Raw genomic sequence first — 13,564 nt, 5'->3', positions numbered from 1 at the left:
TATCAACTAGGCCAAGGCAGTTTCTTTATTCATTATCCAATGAAAGCAACACACAAACAGAAGGAACCAGGCCCAGGGTGGGAGGGTGCTGTGGTGTCTGCTTGTTAACTGTCCAAACTGTGTGTTGGGTACATTAAGCAGTTAGTTCTAGATTCTGTGTTTGCAACATGTTTGCAGATTTCCATAATTTTTCTTCATCTCTGTCTCTGTATGTTTGTGTGTGCGCTTGTGTGTATGTGAACAGGTGTGAAGGCCAGAGGCGAGTGTCAAGTGTCTTCCTCATTTGCTCTCCCCTTATTTTTTTTTTAATATTTATTTATTACATATACAATATTCTGTCTGTTTAAGTGTATGCCTGCAGGCCAGAAGAGGGCACCTCATTACAGATGGTTGTGAGCCACCATGTGGTTGCTGGGAATTGAACTCAGGACCTTTGGAAGAGCAGGCAATGCTCTCAACCTCTGAGCCATCTCTTCAGTCCCCTCTCCCCTTATTTTTTGAAGACAGGTCTTTACTGAACCCTGAGCTCACTGATTAGCTAGCCTGGCTGGCCAGCAGGCCCCAGAGGTCCTCCCATCTCCACTTCTCCAGAACACCTCTGTGCCTGGCCTGTTTTAACTAATTAATTATTTATTTTTTTGGTAAATTATTTTTGCTTTGCTTTTAATTAATTTATTTTTGTTGTTTTATTTTTAACATGGTTGCTGGGAATTCAGCTGTTCTTCATGTTTATGTGGCAAGCACCTTACCCTGAGCTGCCTCCGCACCCTCATTCTTTGTTTTATTGAGACAGGAGCTCTACGCGGCTCTTAACTGACCTGGCACTCCTGGGTAAACCAGGCTGGCCTTGAATTTGCGGTGAGCTCTGTCTCTGCTTCCTGAGGGCTAGTGTTAAAGTCTTGTACCACCATTCTGGCTTAGGTTTTTATATTTATTTATTTATTTATCTATCTATTTATTTATTATGTGTCTATTGGTGCATAGTGAAGGGAGTCTCATCTGTCTGTCACAGTGCAGGTGAAGGTCAGAGGACTACATTTTGGTGTTGGTTCTCTTTTACTTTTTTGTGGGTTTGGAGCATTGAACTCAGCTCACCAAGCTAGCACAGCAAATGTCTTTACCAGTTGAGCCATCTTGCTGGCCCACAGTATAGCCTAGCCTAGGCTAGTCTCTAACTCATTTTCTCCTGCTTCAACCTCCAGCATATCCTGCTGATCTTTTTAAGTTTGCAATTAAAAAGAAAATTTGTCATATATATATACACATATATATATATTATATATATATATATACATACATACATACATACACATATATATTTAAAAAAATCAACAGGAGACTCAATAGTTTTTACCCCTGGGCAGAAATACTGAGAGCTATCAGATCGGGTTTTTTTTTTGGATGGGGGGGCGCTGTTATTATTTGCTTTTGCAAGCTATTGAAGACCTGTTTCTGGCCTTTGTTAAAATATGCAGAAGGTCTAGCATCTTCTAAATTTTGTCATTAGATATGTTGCTGTGTTATTGTTTCCATTATCTTTTTCTGCCTGGAGTATATATTTTTATATGAAATGTAAGAAGAAATTTTGTTACTTTTGCTGAGAAATGCAATCAGCAGTATTTTCAAAAGTAGATTTTCTTTGTACTTTACCCTTATTTTAAAGACAGGTATTTGTTTTTTAATCAGAAAGAAAGTTAGCTATGGCAGTAACTTCTTTAACACTGTAGTTTAAAGTATGTGGCTGCACAGAGTTTCTACTTTACTGTGCATCCACTAGGGACTTCAGTCATAGGTAGACACTTGGGTCTTATTTAAAGTAATTAAATGATGGTGGGTATTTCAGGTATTTCACTGTGAGTCTTTTATGTCAACATTTTTACTAATTGACTTCTGATATGTATCTTAATGTGCAATTTATGGAAATAGTTGTTTCTATCTACAGATTAAGGTTTGAAATGCCGATAAATTTAGTCTTTGGTCTTTGATTTCTAAACCATGAATAGATGTAGGAGAGGGAGACAGAGAGAGAGGGAGATAGATAGATAGATAGATAGATAGATGATAGATAGATAGATAGATAGATAGATAGATAGATAGAGATAGATAGAATATTGATTTGAATCAGAATATTGATTTGTTAGCCTTACTCTGTCACTCATGTATGCTGTGTTAGTCATCTGAATCAGAAGAATATTTATCTCTTTTTAAGTTGATAGTAATAGCTACTACCAGTGCTAGTTTCTGAAGTGTTTCATCACTCCTCTTAAAAACTGAAAACATTCTTCAGTATACTTGTGATAACTGAGACTCCGAGAATTGAGTCCACCTAGCAGCAAGATGAGCATTACACTTAGCAGTATACCCCAGAACCCACCTGCAGCTAAGCTGTGCTGGGGCTTGCTTTGTCTTCCCAAGTGCCTGGCATTGTGGAAAAGATGGCTGAAAGCTGGGGAGTGCTACCCTGACATGGTTGAGGGCCAAGGCCTACTCTTCAGTTAAGGGCTTGTTGAATGCCATTAGAGTGTGTGCATCTCGTTGCAAGTTTGGATTCACTTCTGTGGGTGGTTCCTGATAGCAAGTTAAATTCGGTGATTTTTTTTTTATTGCTCTCACACCCCCCCCCCCAAGGAAATCATTTGGACAGCTATTAATGTAATTTTTCTGTGTTTTTTGTTTTTTAAGTTTTGCTCCAATTCAAACTTCCAAAATAATTTTGGGAAAAAAGATTAGTAGATATTAACTCTTAATATAATACCCCAAAGTTGCACAATTAAACTTTTTATTCAATGCTGAGTTACATAACTGTTTCTCAATTTCTGTCTTTATTCCACAGAATGGTAAATAAGGCTGGCCGTCTCTGGAAAGGCCACTGATCCGCCTCATGTAAAGTATGCTCAGTTCCTTCCCAGTGGTGTAAGTATCCTTCTCGACTCTAATGTTAGCTGGTTAGACTGTGACTCAGATCTGATGACAAATGCTTTCAGAATTCAAAGAATTCGTTTAAATGGCATTTATTTCTTTATGTGTGGGGTGGTCCTTCAATTGCTTTGGCTTGTGTGTGGAGGTCAGGACAGGTTGGTGGAAGGTGGAATCAAACACAGGTTTAAGGGCAAACACTTTTACCCTCTAAGCCATCTTGCCAGCCCAATGTGAAAGAAATTTTTAGGAAACTATTCAAATGGTGTACGTCTTTGTCAAGGTAAACAAGTGTAATTATATGGTGAGGAATGAGGTTTCAGACCTGTGAGGTTTTTGTTTTTTTCTTTTTTATCATTTTTACTTTCAACATTGTATTTTGACATTTTCCATCTAAACATAAAGTTTCCATATTTATTATTTCCTTAAAAATTTTTTATTTTAATTATGTACATGTGTGGGTATGTACTAGTGAGTGCAGGTGCCCAAGGAGGCCAGAGGCCTCAGAATTGGAGTTATGAGTGATTGTTAGCTGTCCTGTGTAAGTGTCAGGGACCAAGCTCAGGACTCTACAAGAACAGTAAGTGCACTTACCTGCTGGGCCTCCTCTCTGGCCCTCTCATTATTTATAACTGTTTAATAGCCTAGAAACTGGTGAGGTAGGTGGTTACGTGATGGCAAAAGCTTCAGTTGTATTCTTAGTAATAAGCAGAATATAAAAAGCATGCTCTCTTAATGCTTGATTTGCGTGCAAACTCCTAAGGACACTGTAGCCATTTCTCTTTCCCTACTACAGATGGTAATGTAGTTCTGCCTCTTAGCTAATGTAGTCGCTAGCTGTTGTTTGGAGTCAAGGCAGAGAGATACAAATGGAGATGGTGGTGTTGTGTCAAGAATGTTTTTGTGCTGGAATATGAACTGTAACCACCAGTTCATATAAAATAGGCCTCAGAATAAAAGTATTCCGGGAATTTCAGAAATTAGAGAAGATAAAGGGCCTATTAGCTCATTAAGTGCATCTTTAGCGTCTGGTGCAGAGTGCCTTGAGCCTAAGTAATTTCTAAAATTTGGTGGAGTCTGTTTCACTTAAATTTCTTCTGTTTTGGTTGACAGTTCTATAATCTAATAAGTAGACATTAAGATTGGTTTTCTTTATTATTTAGGTTTCTCTTTGAAGCTCCCTCCATCCCCCAACACACACATACATTACTTCTGTGATTTAGTGCAGTCTCTGGAGGAGATCCAGGTGATAGAACTGTCGCCTGAGATTCTGCTCAGTAGCTGTGCCCTAGGAACGGCACTTTATCTTTGGGACTTTGCCCTCCCCACCCACCCTTGCCTTCCTGCTGCTTTCTTTGTCTTTTTCTGTTCCTTTTCTTTTTCATCCCCACCCTTGTTTTTTGGAGACTGGATTCTCACTATGTCTAAAATAGCCTGGAACTTGCTGTATGCCTCAGATTGGCCTTAAACTCAACAAACATTTGGTCATCCTTTTGAGTGCTGGGATTGTAGGTATATACCACCACATCTGGCTCTTGACACCAAATGAAATTAAAGAGATGATCAAAATTAGGTTCACAAACCACACAATTCATTGGCACATAAAGAAACACCTCTGCTTGGTTCACAGTTTTTTTTGGGGGGGGGAGTTTCAAGACAGGGTTTCACTGTGTAACAGTCCTAGCTGTCCCGGAACTAGTTCTTGTAGAGCAGACTGACCTCAAATTCAGAGATCCGCCTGCCTCTGCCTCCCGAGTGCTGAGTTTAAAGGCATACATCACCATTGCCCGACCATATTTTGTGTTTTGAGACAGGGTCTTATGTAGCCCAGACAACCCTCAAAACTTGGCTCCATGGCCAAGGATAACCCTGAGCTCCTAGTCCCCCTGCCTCAGCCTCCTAAAGTTTCTAACAAACCTCAGAGGACTGTACTTAATGTATAGTTTTGGTACATCTTAACCACACAGTGAGTTCCTAAATATTTGACACTTAGGTGTTCAATTAGTGTAGTACTGGTTTCTGTGAGAAGTAAAGCCTACGACCAGGTGTACCTTTAGGGGAGTGACTGCGTCTCTTGATACTCACCGTAGAGATCTGCAAGATCACGAAGAGGACACGTGGAGGTCACCTTGATTGACTGCCGAATGCTTAGCCCCAAACAGAACATCTATGCCATCCCCTCCAAGGCCTTCCAAGGCCCAGAACATTGAAGAGAGGAAGCAGAATGACTGTGGGAGCCACAGGTTAGAGGAGTGCAGTGGGAATGCACCCTTCTGTGACATGACTGCAGCAGCCAGCACATTGTATACACATTATTGTCACAACTTTTAAAAGAATTCATTCAATTAAAATAGAAAGCAAAATTAAGGAATGTATTGACAAATGAAAGCAGCAATGAGATTTTTTTTTTCCTGTGGGATTTTTTTCATTTGTTTTCTTTTGTTTCTTGTTCAGCACTTGATGCCGGAGGGCAGTGCTGATAGCAGCAGGTGAAGTTGCAAAGCTTTCAAATTGTCTGTCAAACTTACATGTTTTGAAGGCTAGTAGTTCTAGTCAGCAACTTTCTACAGGGTCTGGGGAGCTATAATGTAACATTTCTAAAAGAAGGGAGAGTTCTCAAGTAAATGAGTGTTGACTCCAGATTCTCCTGTACAGGACTCTGATGAGACTTAATATTCTCTGGCCTGTAATCTCAGTACTTGGAACACAGAGGCTGAAGGAGCGTGTGTTCGAGGCCAGCCTGACCTACATAGCAAGGCTCTGTTTCAGACACGTCAAAACAACAAAGTACTTTACCCTCCAAGAGTAAAAGGAGGAGCTTCATGAGCTGCATCCTCAGATGATGGACATCAACTCTGCTGTATCTTATGACATATTTGTCATTTATGGCAGGGTTTGCAATCGTTTTAAAGCTGCCTAACAGATTATCCTCCAAACTGCACAAAATGGAACTCAATCAGTGCTCATTTAAAAGAATACCAAGCTTGATTGACACACTGGAATGGAATATAATTATACATTTCACAAAATCTTTTTATTATGAAAGGGACATTTACAGGTGATCTATAGTCATAGGCTGTTCTTAGGCTTTAGTCGGTTTACCTAATAATTTGAACTAACGAATCATTTTACACTGCAGTGAAGCTCAGTTCACTGTAAAACATTAGTTCTTACTCTTACATGTCATTTTCTTACTTGAAGCCACATATTTGATAGAGGTAATAATCAAGAGAGGGAGCAATGTATATAAATAGTAAGAAGGGTCTGGAATGTTTGAATCACCCTACAGTGACCACATAAAGCAAAATGGGTTCTGCCTAGTCATTCTGAACAAGATAAAAATAGCAGAAATGGCCAGGTGGTGGTGGTGCACGCCTTTAATCCCAGCACAGAGAGGCAGAGGCAGATGGATCTCTGAGTTCAAGGCCAGCCTGATCTACAGGAGCTATTTTCCAGGACAGGCTCTAAAGCTACAGAGAAACTCTGTCTCAAAATAATAATAATAATAATAATAATAATAATAATAATAATAAAAAAACCCAGCAGAAATGATCTGGGAGAAAACTTTGTTTGTCTAAAAGTCAACTATTGATGCTTTGCAATTCGTGTCATTTTTGCCCCTATGATTTCAGTGCTAATTAATCATCTCTTAATGCTTTAGCTAGACTCTTCTGCTGTCTGTCTTTGAAATATCACTTATAAAGGTATATCCCAAGCCTGTGGCCTATCTAGAAAGGTTTTAGGTATTATTGCAAAATATGGTCAATATCTCAAGATATTGGTAAGACTGTGGTCTTATAGTATCAGTTTAGGAATTGAGCTTTAAAGTCCTGAACTGAATTGGTCTTTTCTAGTTTAATCTTTGTCTATCTTATTCGAGTGTCAAAATTCTTAAATTATTTTCAATTAGTGTTAGTTGGAGCCTATGTTCAAATTAGTAATTTAAAGGAAAACTGCCCCTTATCCTATAAGTGATCTTTGGCCTTCAGAAAAGCAATTTAGCTCCTCCATGTCATCTTTTGTCATGTGAGGACCGCTGGCATTCTGGTCCTAGATGACCTCTATAGGTCATTTGCTGCTGTTATTTTATAAAACTGCTTCCACTAGGTAAATTATGAGAAGTACAAATGGGGTATGGCATAGTATAGCCAGTCATGTGTATTGATTGCGCATTATTCTCAATGTCCACAAGAGCTTCCAATCATTTGTGTGCGCTTGTGTTTTGTTATGTGCATGATGTGATCCTACTCAGGATGCTGTTGTCCTCCTCTAAGTCACTCTTTTGATCCTGGCAACTGTGACCTCTGCGCTAGCTCCCGTGGCAGTTGGAGCTGTTCTTGGTACAAATTACAGATATCCATTTAAACACAGTGAAATGTAAAGGGAAATTGATTGTTTCACCAAATGAAAGAAGAGCAGAATTATAAGAAGCTTAACAATTACAGGGCAACAATAGGATGCTGCAGGGCTTTTCCCTTGTTCTCTGCAGTTTTGGGTTATCTGCTTTATTCTTTCTTCAGCTCCTGCTTTGTGAAAGTATTCCTGTGACTTAGCTCAGTTACACTCACTGTCCATCTTACCATAGTCTAAGTAGAACGTTTTGTAGAGAGCCCAGTTTCTATTCCTATGGTTGTCTGTTCACCAGAAGTTGATTTCTGTGAAGAGCTGACCAAAGAACATGTGCTTAGGAATGATTAGGTGTTCTGGGTAATCAAGGTAATAGGTGGGCCCTATTGCTCCCCTTATGATGGATGATACCGGAAAAAAAGTGATTTTCTGTTGTTATTGGATCCTAAACGGTGTAAAGTATTTCAGATACTGTGAAATTCTTTGCTCATAGATAGTGTTGTGTCATATAGAAGGAGGCTTGAAGAACTGCACTTGTGATGTACACTGACTGAACAGATAGAAAAATATGATTAACTTTTCTGCATATAGATCTTAACGTTAGACATCTAGAGGAAGAATAGTTTGTGAAATACTTTGATTGAATGAGTACTGAAGGTACCAAAGCAGGCTTTTATTTTCAAGGGAAAGTACCTATGAAGATGAAAAAATAATTATGAGGGGAAACTAGAATTTGCCAAGATAGTAAATTCAGGGGTAAATTAGTTTAAAAATTAGTTTAAAAGAAAAAATGGAGCCAGAGAGGTAGCTCTGTGGCTCAGAGTGCAAATTGCTCTTTAATTTTATTTTAAGACAGGTCTTATTAAGTTATAAGATGACCTTGAACTTAGTCTGTTGCCCAGGTGGGCTGTGAAAGTTGTCTTTGTGCCACCAGTACAAAAGTATCCTAAGTCCCAGTTTCCTTAACAGTTAATACTGTAACATTAAAACAAAACAAATAAATCATATCTACCACAGAGACTTACTGTGAGGATTGCATGAGGTTATACTGTATAAAATTCCTGTTCAATTTCTTAGTTCAATTGAATTTTTCTACAGTACAGTCCAGGGGTTGAAGAAACAGTAAGCTCTCCACAAGGCTTAGGGGACTGCCTCGAGCACATTTGTCTTTAATGGAAGAAAATACCTTTACCTCTGTATCTCTTAGTAGTTATTTATTTCAAGGCTATTCCATGCCACATATCATATCTATGACTAGAAAATACAAATTAGAATAGAGATGGTTCTCATTTTCAGAAATACTGAATTCAAAAATCAGATTTTAGGGCCAGAGAGAGATGGTCAGCAGTTGAGAGTACTTGATGTGTTTGCAGAAGACCTGGGTCGGGTTTTCAGTCCTCACATGATAACTTACAAAACCTTTTGTAACTCCAGCTCCAGGACATTCATTGCCCTCTTCTGGCAGCTCCTATTACTGCATGCATGTGGTGCCCATACATACATATAGACTGACACTCATTGCAAAATAATAGACAAATACATAAATCTTTTTAAAAGTTAGCTATTATTTAAAAAAGTAATTCAAAGAGAGAATGTTTTTATGATGTAGCTAATGTCTTAAAATACTAAGTTTCTCTCTAAGAAAACATTTTTTAGAATTCTACAGTGTCTTATGCTAGTTTAGGTGGAGACATGTAGAACCAGTTTTCAAGACATGAATAGCTCCAGTTGGCTGTACATATGAGCAATACATTCAGAGAGCATGTCACAGAGACGAGAAGCTCGCGAGACTGCTAAGCTAAGAAGTAGAAGCAGTGCTTGGTGTGTTGTTATATTTGTATAACCAAGTATTTATGTAGTCACTAGCATTTGCTTAGACTAAGCCAAGCAAAACAGTTTTCATTGAATGACCTAACAGTTGTCAGTTTTGCTGATATTTGGAAAAGCAAGATAACACAGACTTTTCCACCAATTTCCCATTAATATGCTAATATGCATCAATATATTTTGAAATTGAAAAAAAAACTGTACATTACCACATAGTCTAAGCCTGATGAACTGTATGTTGTAGGAGGCTGCTTGTTTGTTCCCAGCTGCTCAGCCCCAAAATAATTACAAAGAAATGGTATTCATTAAATCACTGCTTGGCCTATTAGCTCTAATTTCTTATTGGCTAGCTCTTTCATCTTAATTTAACCCATTTCTATTAATCTGTGTATTGACATGTGGTTGTGGCTTACTGGCAAGGTTCCATCCAGTGTCTGTCTCTGGCAGGGCTACATGACTTCTCTTTGACTCCGCCTTCTTTCTCCCAGCATTCAGTTTAGTCCCGTCCCTCCTCTTTGTCCCCCTCACCTTGCCTAGCTCTATTCTGCTAAACCATTGGCCAAAACAGCTTCTTTATTCATTAACTAATAAAAGCAACACATATACAGAAGGACCTCCCACACCAACTATATGTACTTTACCTGATGAATTGGCATTTTAACATAATAAATGTTTTGTTTCCAAATTTTGGTTGGTTACCAAAACTGAAAAACATAACTTTTATTCCATTATAAATTAGGTTTTATGTTATAACTGATAGACTCCTACTAAACTCAGAATATGTACCAATCCAAACCATAAAAAAAAAGTCTATTAGGACTCATGTCTTTTTATTTTCTTTCTTTTTTTGTTGTTGTGTTTGTGTGTGTGTGTGTGTTATTAATATGTGTATGAAGGCATGCAGAGGCCAGAAGTGGACATTAGGTGTCTTCGTCAGTTGCTTTCTACCTCATTTTGAGACAGGAACTCTCACTGAAACCACAGCTCATTAACTAGCTTACCTGGCTGGTGGTCAGCAAGCCCCAAAGATCTGATGTCTCCCTCTCCAATGCTAGAACTGTCATGTGCTACTGCTCTCAGCTTTTGCATTGGTGCATAAGACTGAACTTAGGCACTACTGCTTACACAATAAACATGCCACTTGACTGAGCCTTTCCCTGTCCCTTAGGATTTTATATTCAATGAACTGGTACTGAGATCAAACCTCTTCTGCTGAGGATTCTTGATGGTGAAATGTTTTTGTTAGTTGACAATAAAGGCACTTCATTTTTATCTTTTTCTCCCTCCAGTTTGCTGGAAACCATGTCTCACTATACAGATGAACCCAGATTTACCATAGAACAGATAGATCTGCTCCAACGTCTCCGGCGTACTGGGATGACCAAACATGAAATTCTCCATGCATTAGAAACTTTGGACCGTCTTGATCAAGAGCATAGTGATAAGTTTGGAAGGAGATCCAGCTACGGGGGAAGCTCCTATGGGAACAGTACCAACAATGTTCCAGCATCTTCCTCTACAGCCACAGCTTCCACACAGACCCAGCACTCCGGAATGTCCCCATCACCCAGCAACAGTTATGATACCTCCCCACAGCCTTGCACTACCAATCAAAATGGGAGGGAGAACAACGATCGATTGTCCACATCCAATGGGAAGATGTCGCCATCTCGCTACCATGCAAACAGCATGGGTCAGAGGTCATATAGCTTTGAAGCCTCAGAAGAGGACCTAGATGTAGATGATAAAGTGGAGGAATTAATGAGGTTAGTTACTTTGCCTGTTATGAATTACCCCAAAATAAATATGTTTTTAAGATTGTTTTTAAATAGTAGCTTGTATTTCAAAAACTTAACAATAAGAACAATGGTTTCTCCCTCCCTTCTTTGGAAATGAAAGTAAAACTTGAAATTGTGGTTTTAGATCAAACTTTTTTTTCTTCTCTACTTCAGCCCTTTTGCCTCATGATGAGGCTTTTCCGGTTTCTTGATTGTTCAAGGGCTTTCTCTATTTATGGTGTTAGCAGATAGTTTCTGACTGATGGTTTATTTAATTCAGTCCTTACTCCTTCATTGTAAATATTTTTCTGAGTAGTAAGATAGATTTACCGTGGTGTGGAATACATGCACTCCTCGTGTTCCTTTGCATCATTTCAATCAGTGCAACAATTTGAACAACTGTTGGGTTAGAAGTAATTTTCAGTAAGAAGCATAGATACCATCCTGCCCATGAAAGTCTGAAATTCTAATTTTGGTAGTAGATGCAGCACCCACATGTACACCATACTTCATCAGTTGCCAAGTTAGCATGTGCACTTCGAGTTTAAACACACACACACACACACACACACACACACACACACACACACACACACACACTGAAGCCTACTTTCAGCTGAAGTAATTTAGACTTTGTGGCAGACCTGGTTCACTTTGAGAGTAACACACATGTGTTTTCTATTCTATGTCCAGAACTAGGAACTTCCTTAAGCACATGGTGTGGGCTCGGTATGTTAGCGGAGTAGATAAATTTAGCCTAAACCATAAGGATATTCTGTTTTGAAATAAGGATATGGAGCTAGTTCAGGGGATAAAGGTGTTTGCTGCCAAGCCAGAAGACTTGAGTTCCATCCCTAGAACCCACACAGTGGAAGGAAAGAACCAACTCCTAAAAGTTGTCCTCTGACTATAAACATGCCATGACACAGGTACTCCTGTACATCCACATATAGTCAGTAAGTGAGTAATTTTTAATTTTTTTTAAATAAAATAAATAAAAATTTAAAGATAAATTTTAAAACAAAAATAGAAATATACATATTTTATTTAGTTTATTTTTTTTTTATTTTTTCTAGTTAACGAACCAAAAAAACATATCTTTAACCTGGTTAAGAACATAAGCTGGGTATGGTCACTTATGCCTGTAACTCCAACATTTGGAGGGCCAAGGCAGGAAGATTGCTTGAGTTCAAGGCTAACATGGTAACTTTTAGGCCTGTCTTGCCTACAGAGCATTGATCTTTCTTTCCAATAAGCATCAAAAGAAAACAATACAGTTGAGGCAGACCTTGGCAAGTGTAGTAATGCCTCAGGTTGCAGCACACGTTTTCAGAGGCTTCACATTCTACACTAAGTGGTTAAAATTAGGGAGTTTTTATAAACAGAAATGCCAAAAGCATTTTTTCAGAATATTTAGGTTGCTATGTAAGAAGGATTGCTTTGTGCTGGAGAGATGAACTCATTGGTTAAGAGCACTTGTTCTTGCAGAGAACCCGAGTTTGGTTCCCAGCACCCATTTGGTAGTTCACCATCATCTATAACTCTCATTCTAGGAGCTACAAAACCTTCTGACCTCTGCAGGCCCAGGCAACACATACATGCATGCAAGCAAAACACTCATACGCCTAAAATAATCTAAAATTAAACATAAAAGGCAAGAGGCTGCAGATAAATTAGTTATAGTTGATAATGAACAGAATTGTAGACTTGTCAGAAGTAAAAACAAAAGTTGTAACTGAGTTTTAACTGGTCCTGAAGATTTTCTGACATCAGGACAGAATGAAGGTGACTTGACAGTGCTGTGTGAAGACCCATCCTGTAGCACCTCAGTGAGGAGACAGCCTTCCACACGTGGCCTCTACTGAGCTTGTTTTCAGGGTAGAGTTGTGACACATAGAATCCTTGACTGCAGGGACGGTGAGGTACATGTAATGAAGAATATCATACCTCATCAGCAGTCAGTGTTAGCAAGCTTTTAGTACTCTGAAATACTAGAGGTCAACGAGGCCTTTGGTTCCTCTTCAACAACTAACACAGGTGCCCAAGGCTCTGCTGTTGCTGGTGACTTTCTTCGTGCTCAAGATTGAACCCAGGGCTTTATCTTCCACTGAGTCACATCCTTGGCCATAGATGGTTTTAGGAATTTAGCATCTATCATTATTTAGAAAGGAGAACCATTTGGGCAAATTAGTTACTTTATTCATTGATGTTTCATGAGATTTTAATTGTCCTGCGTAGAGAAGATAGTAAACAAGCGTTTATTTGTTCAGGTGCTAGTTTGTTCTGTTTGTGCGTGTTCACTTAGGTACAGTCTCATGGGAATAATGTGTGTTTCATCTGTGTGCTCGTAACTGTGTAGTTATTAGGATGCTTTCTTCTTCCCTTCCTCTGCTTCTTGCTGAGAACAGCTCCTCTGACACTTAGATGGCTAGGGCCCCTAGACCTCTGGTCCCCTCCCTGTCCTCCACAGTGAGCTTCCTCCACTCCAGCTCTACTCAGGTGTACCCTTTCTCCCTGTTCACGTTTACTCAAGTCTTCTTAGGACTCAGGGGAAAGTTGATTGAATGGCTGCTCACTTGATGTTTGCAGTCCCAACAGCCATGCTGGGTGCTTGATCAGAGAACCTAAATTCATGAAAATTAATAATCTGCTTAGGAAAGTTTGATTATTGGGCAACTGAGCCTAAATTATATCCC

At 39.0% G+C, this 13,564-nt stretch overlaps 1 protein-coding gene across 18 annotated transcripts in view; it reads left to right on the top strand.

The window, feature by feature from the left end:
• Hmbox1 (homeobox containing 1) overlaps nucleotides 1–13,564 on the top strand; it is a 156,125-nt gene that overhangs the window by 38,886 nt on the left and 103,675 nt on the right. For all 18 annotated transcript variants that reach the window (XR_007229382.3, XM_085698649.2, XM_048421809.3 and 15 more), the window contains exons 2-3: nucleotides 2,834–2,913; nucleotides 10,380–10,856. Coding sequence is in view for 17 of the 18 variants with exons in the window: in XM_085698649.2 (XP_085554775.1) it covers nucleotides 2,891–2,913; nucleotides 10,380–10,856 (500 nt within the window). In the remaining variant the exon portion in view is untranslated. The remainder of the gene's footprint in view (nucleotides 1–2,833; nucleotides 2,914–10,379; nucleotides 10,857–13,564) is intronic.

This window comes from Myodes glareolus, chromosome 12, assembly GCF_982192425.1.
Source record: "Myodes glareolus chromosome 12, mMyoGla1.1, whole genome shotgun sequence".
NCBI lineage: Eukaryota > Metazoa > Chordata > Mammalia > Rodentia > Cricetidae > Myodes > Myodes glareolus.
This window is presented reverse-complemented; position numbering and strand designations above follow the sequence as displayed.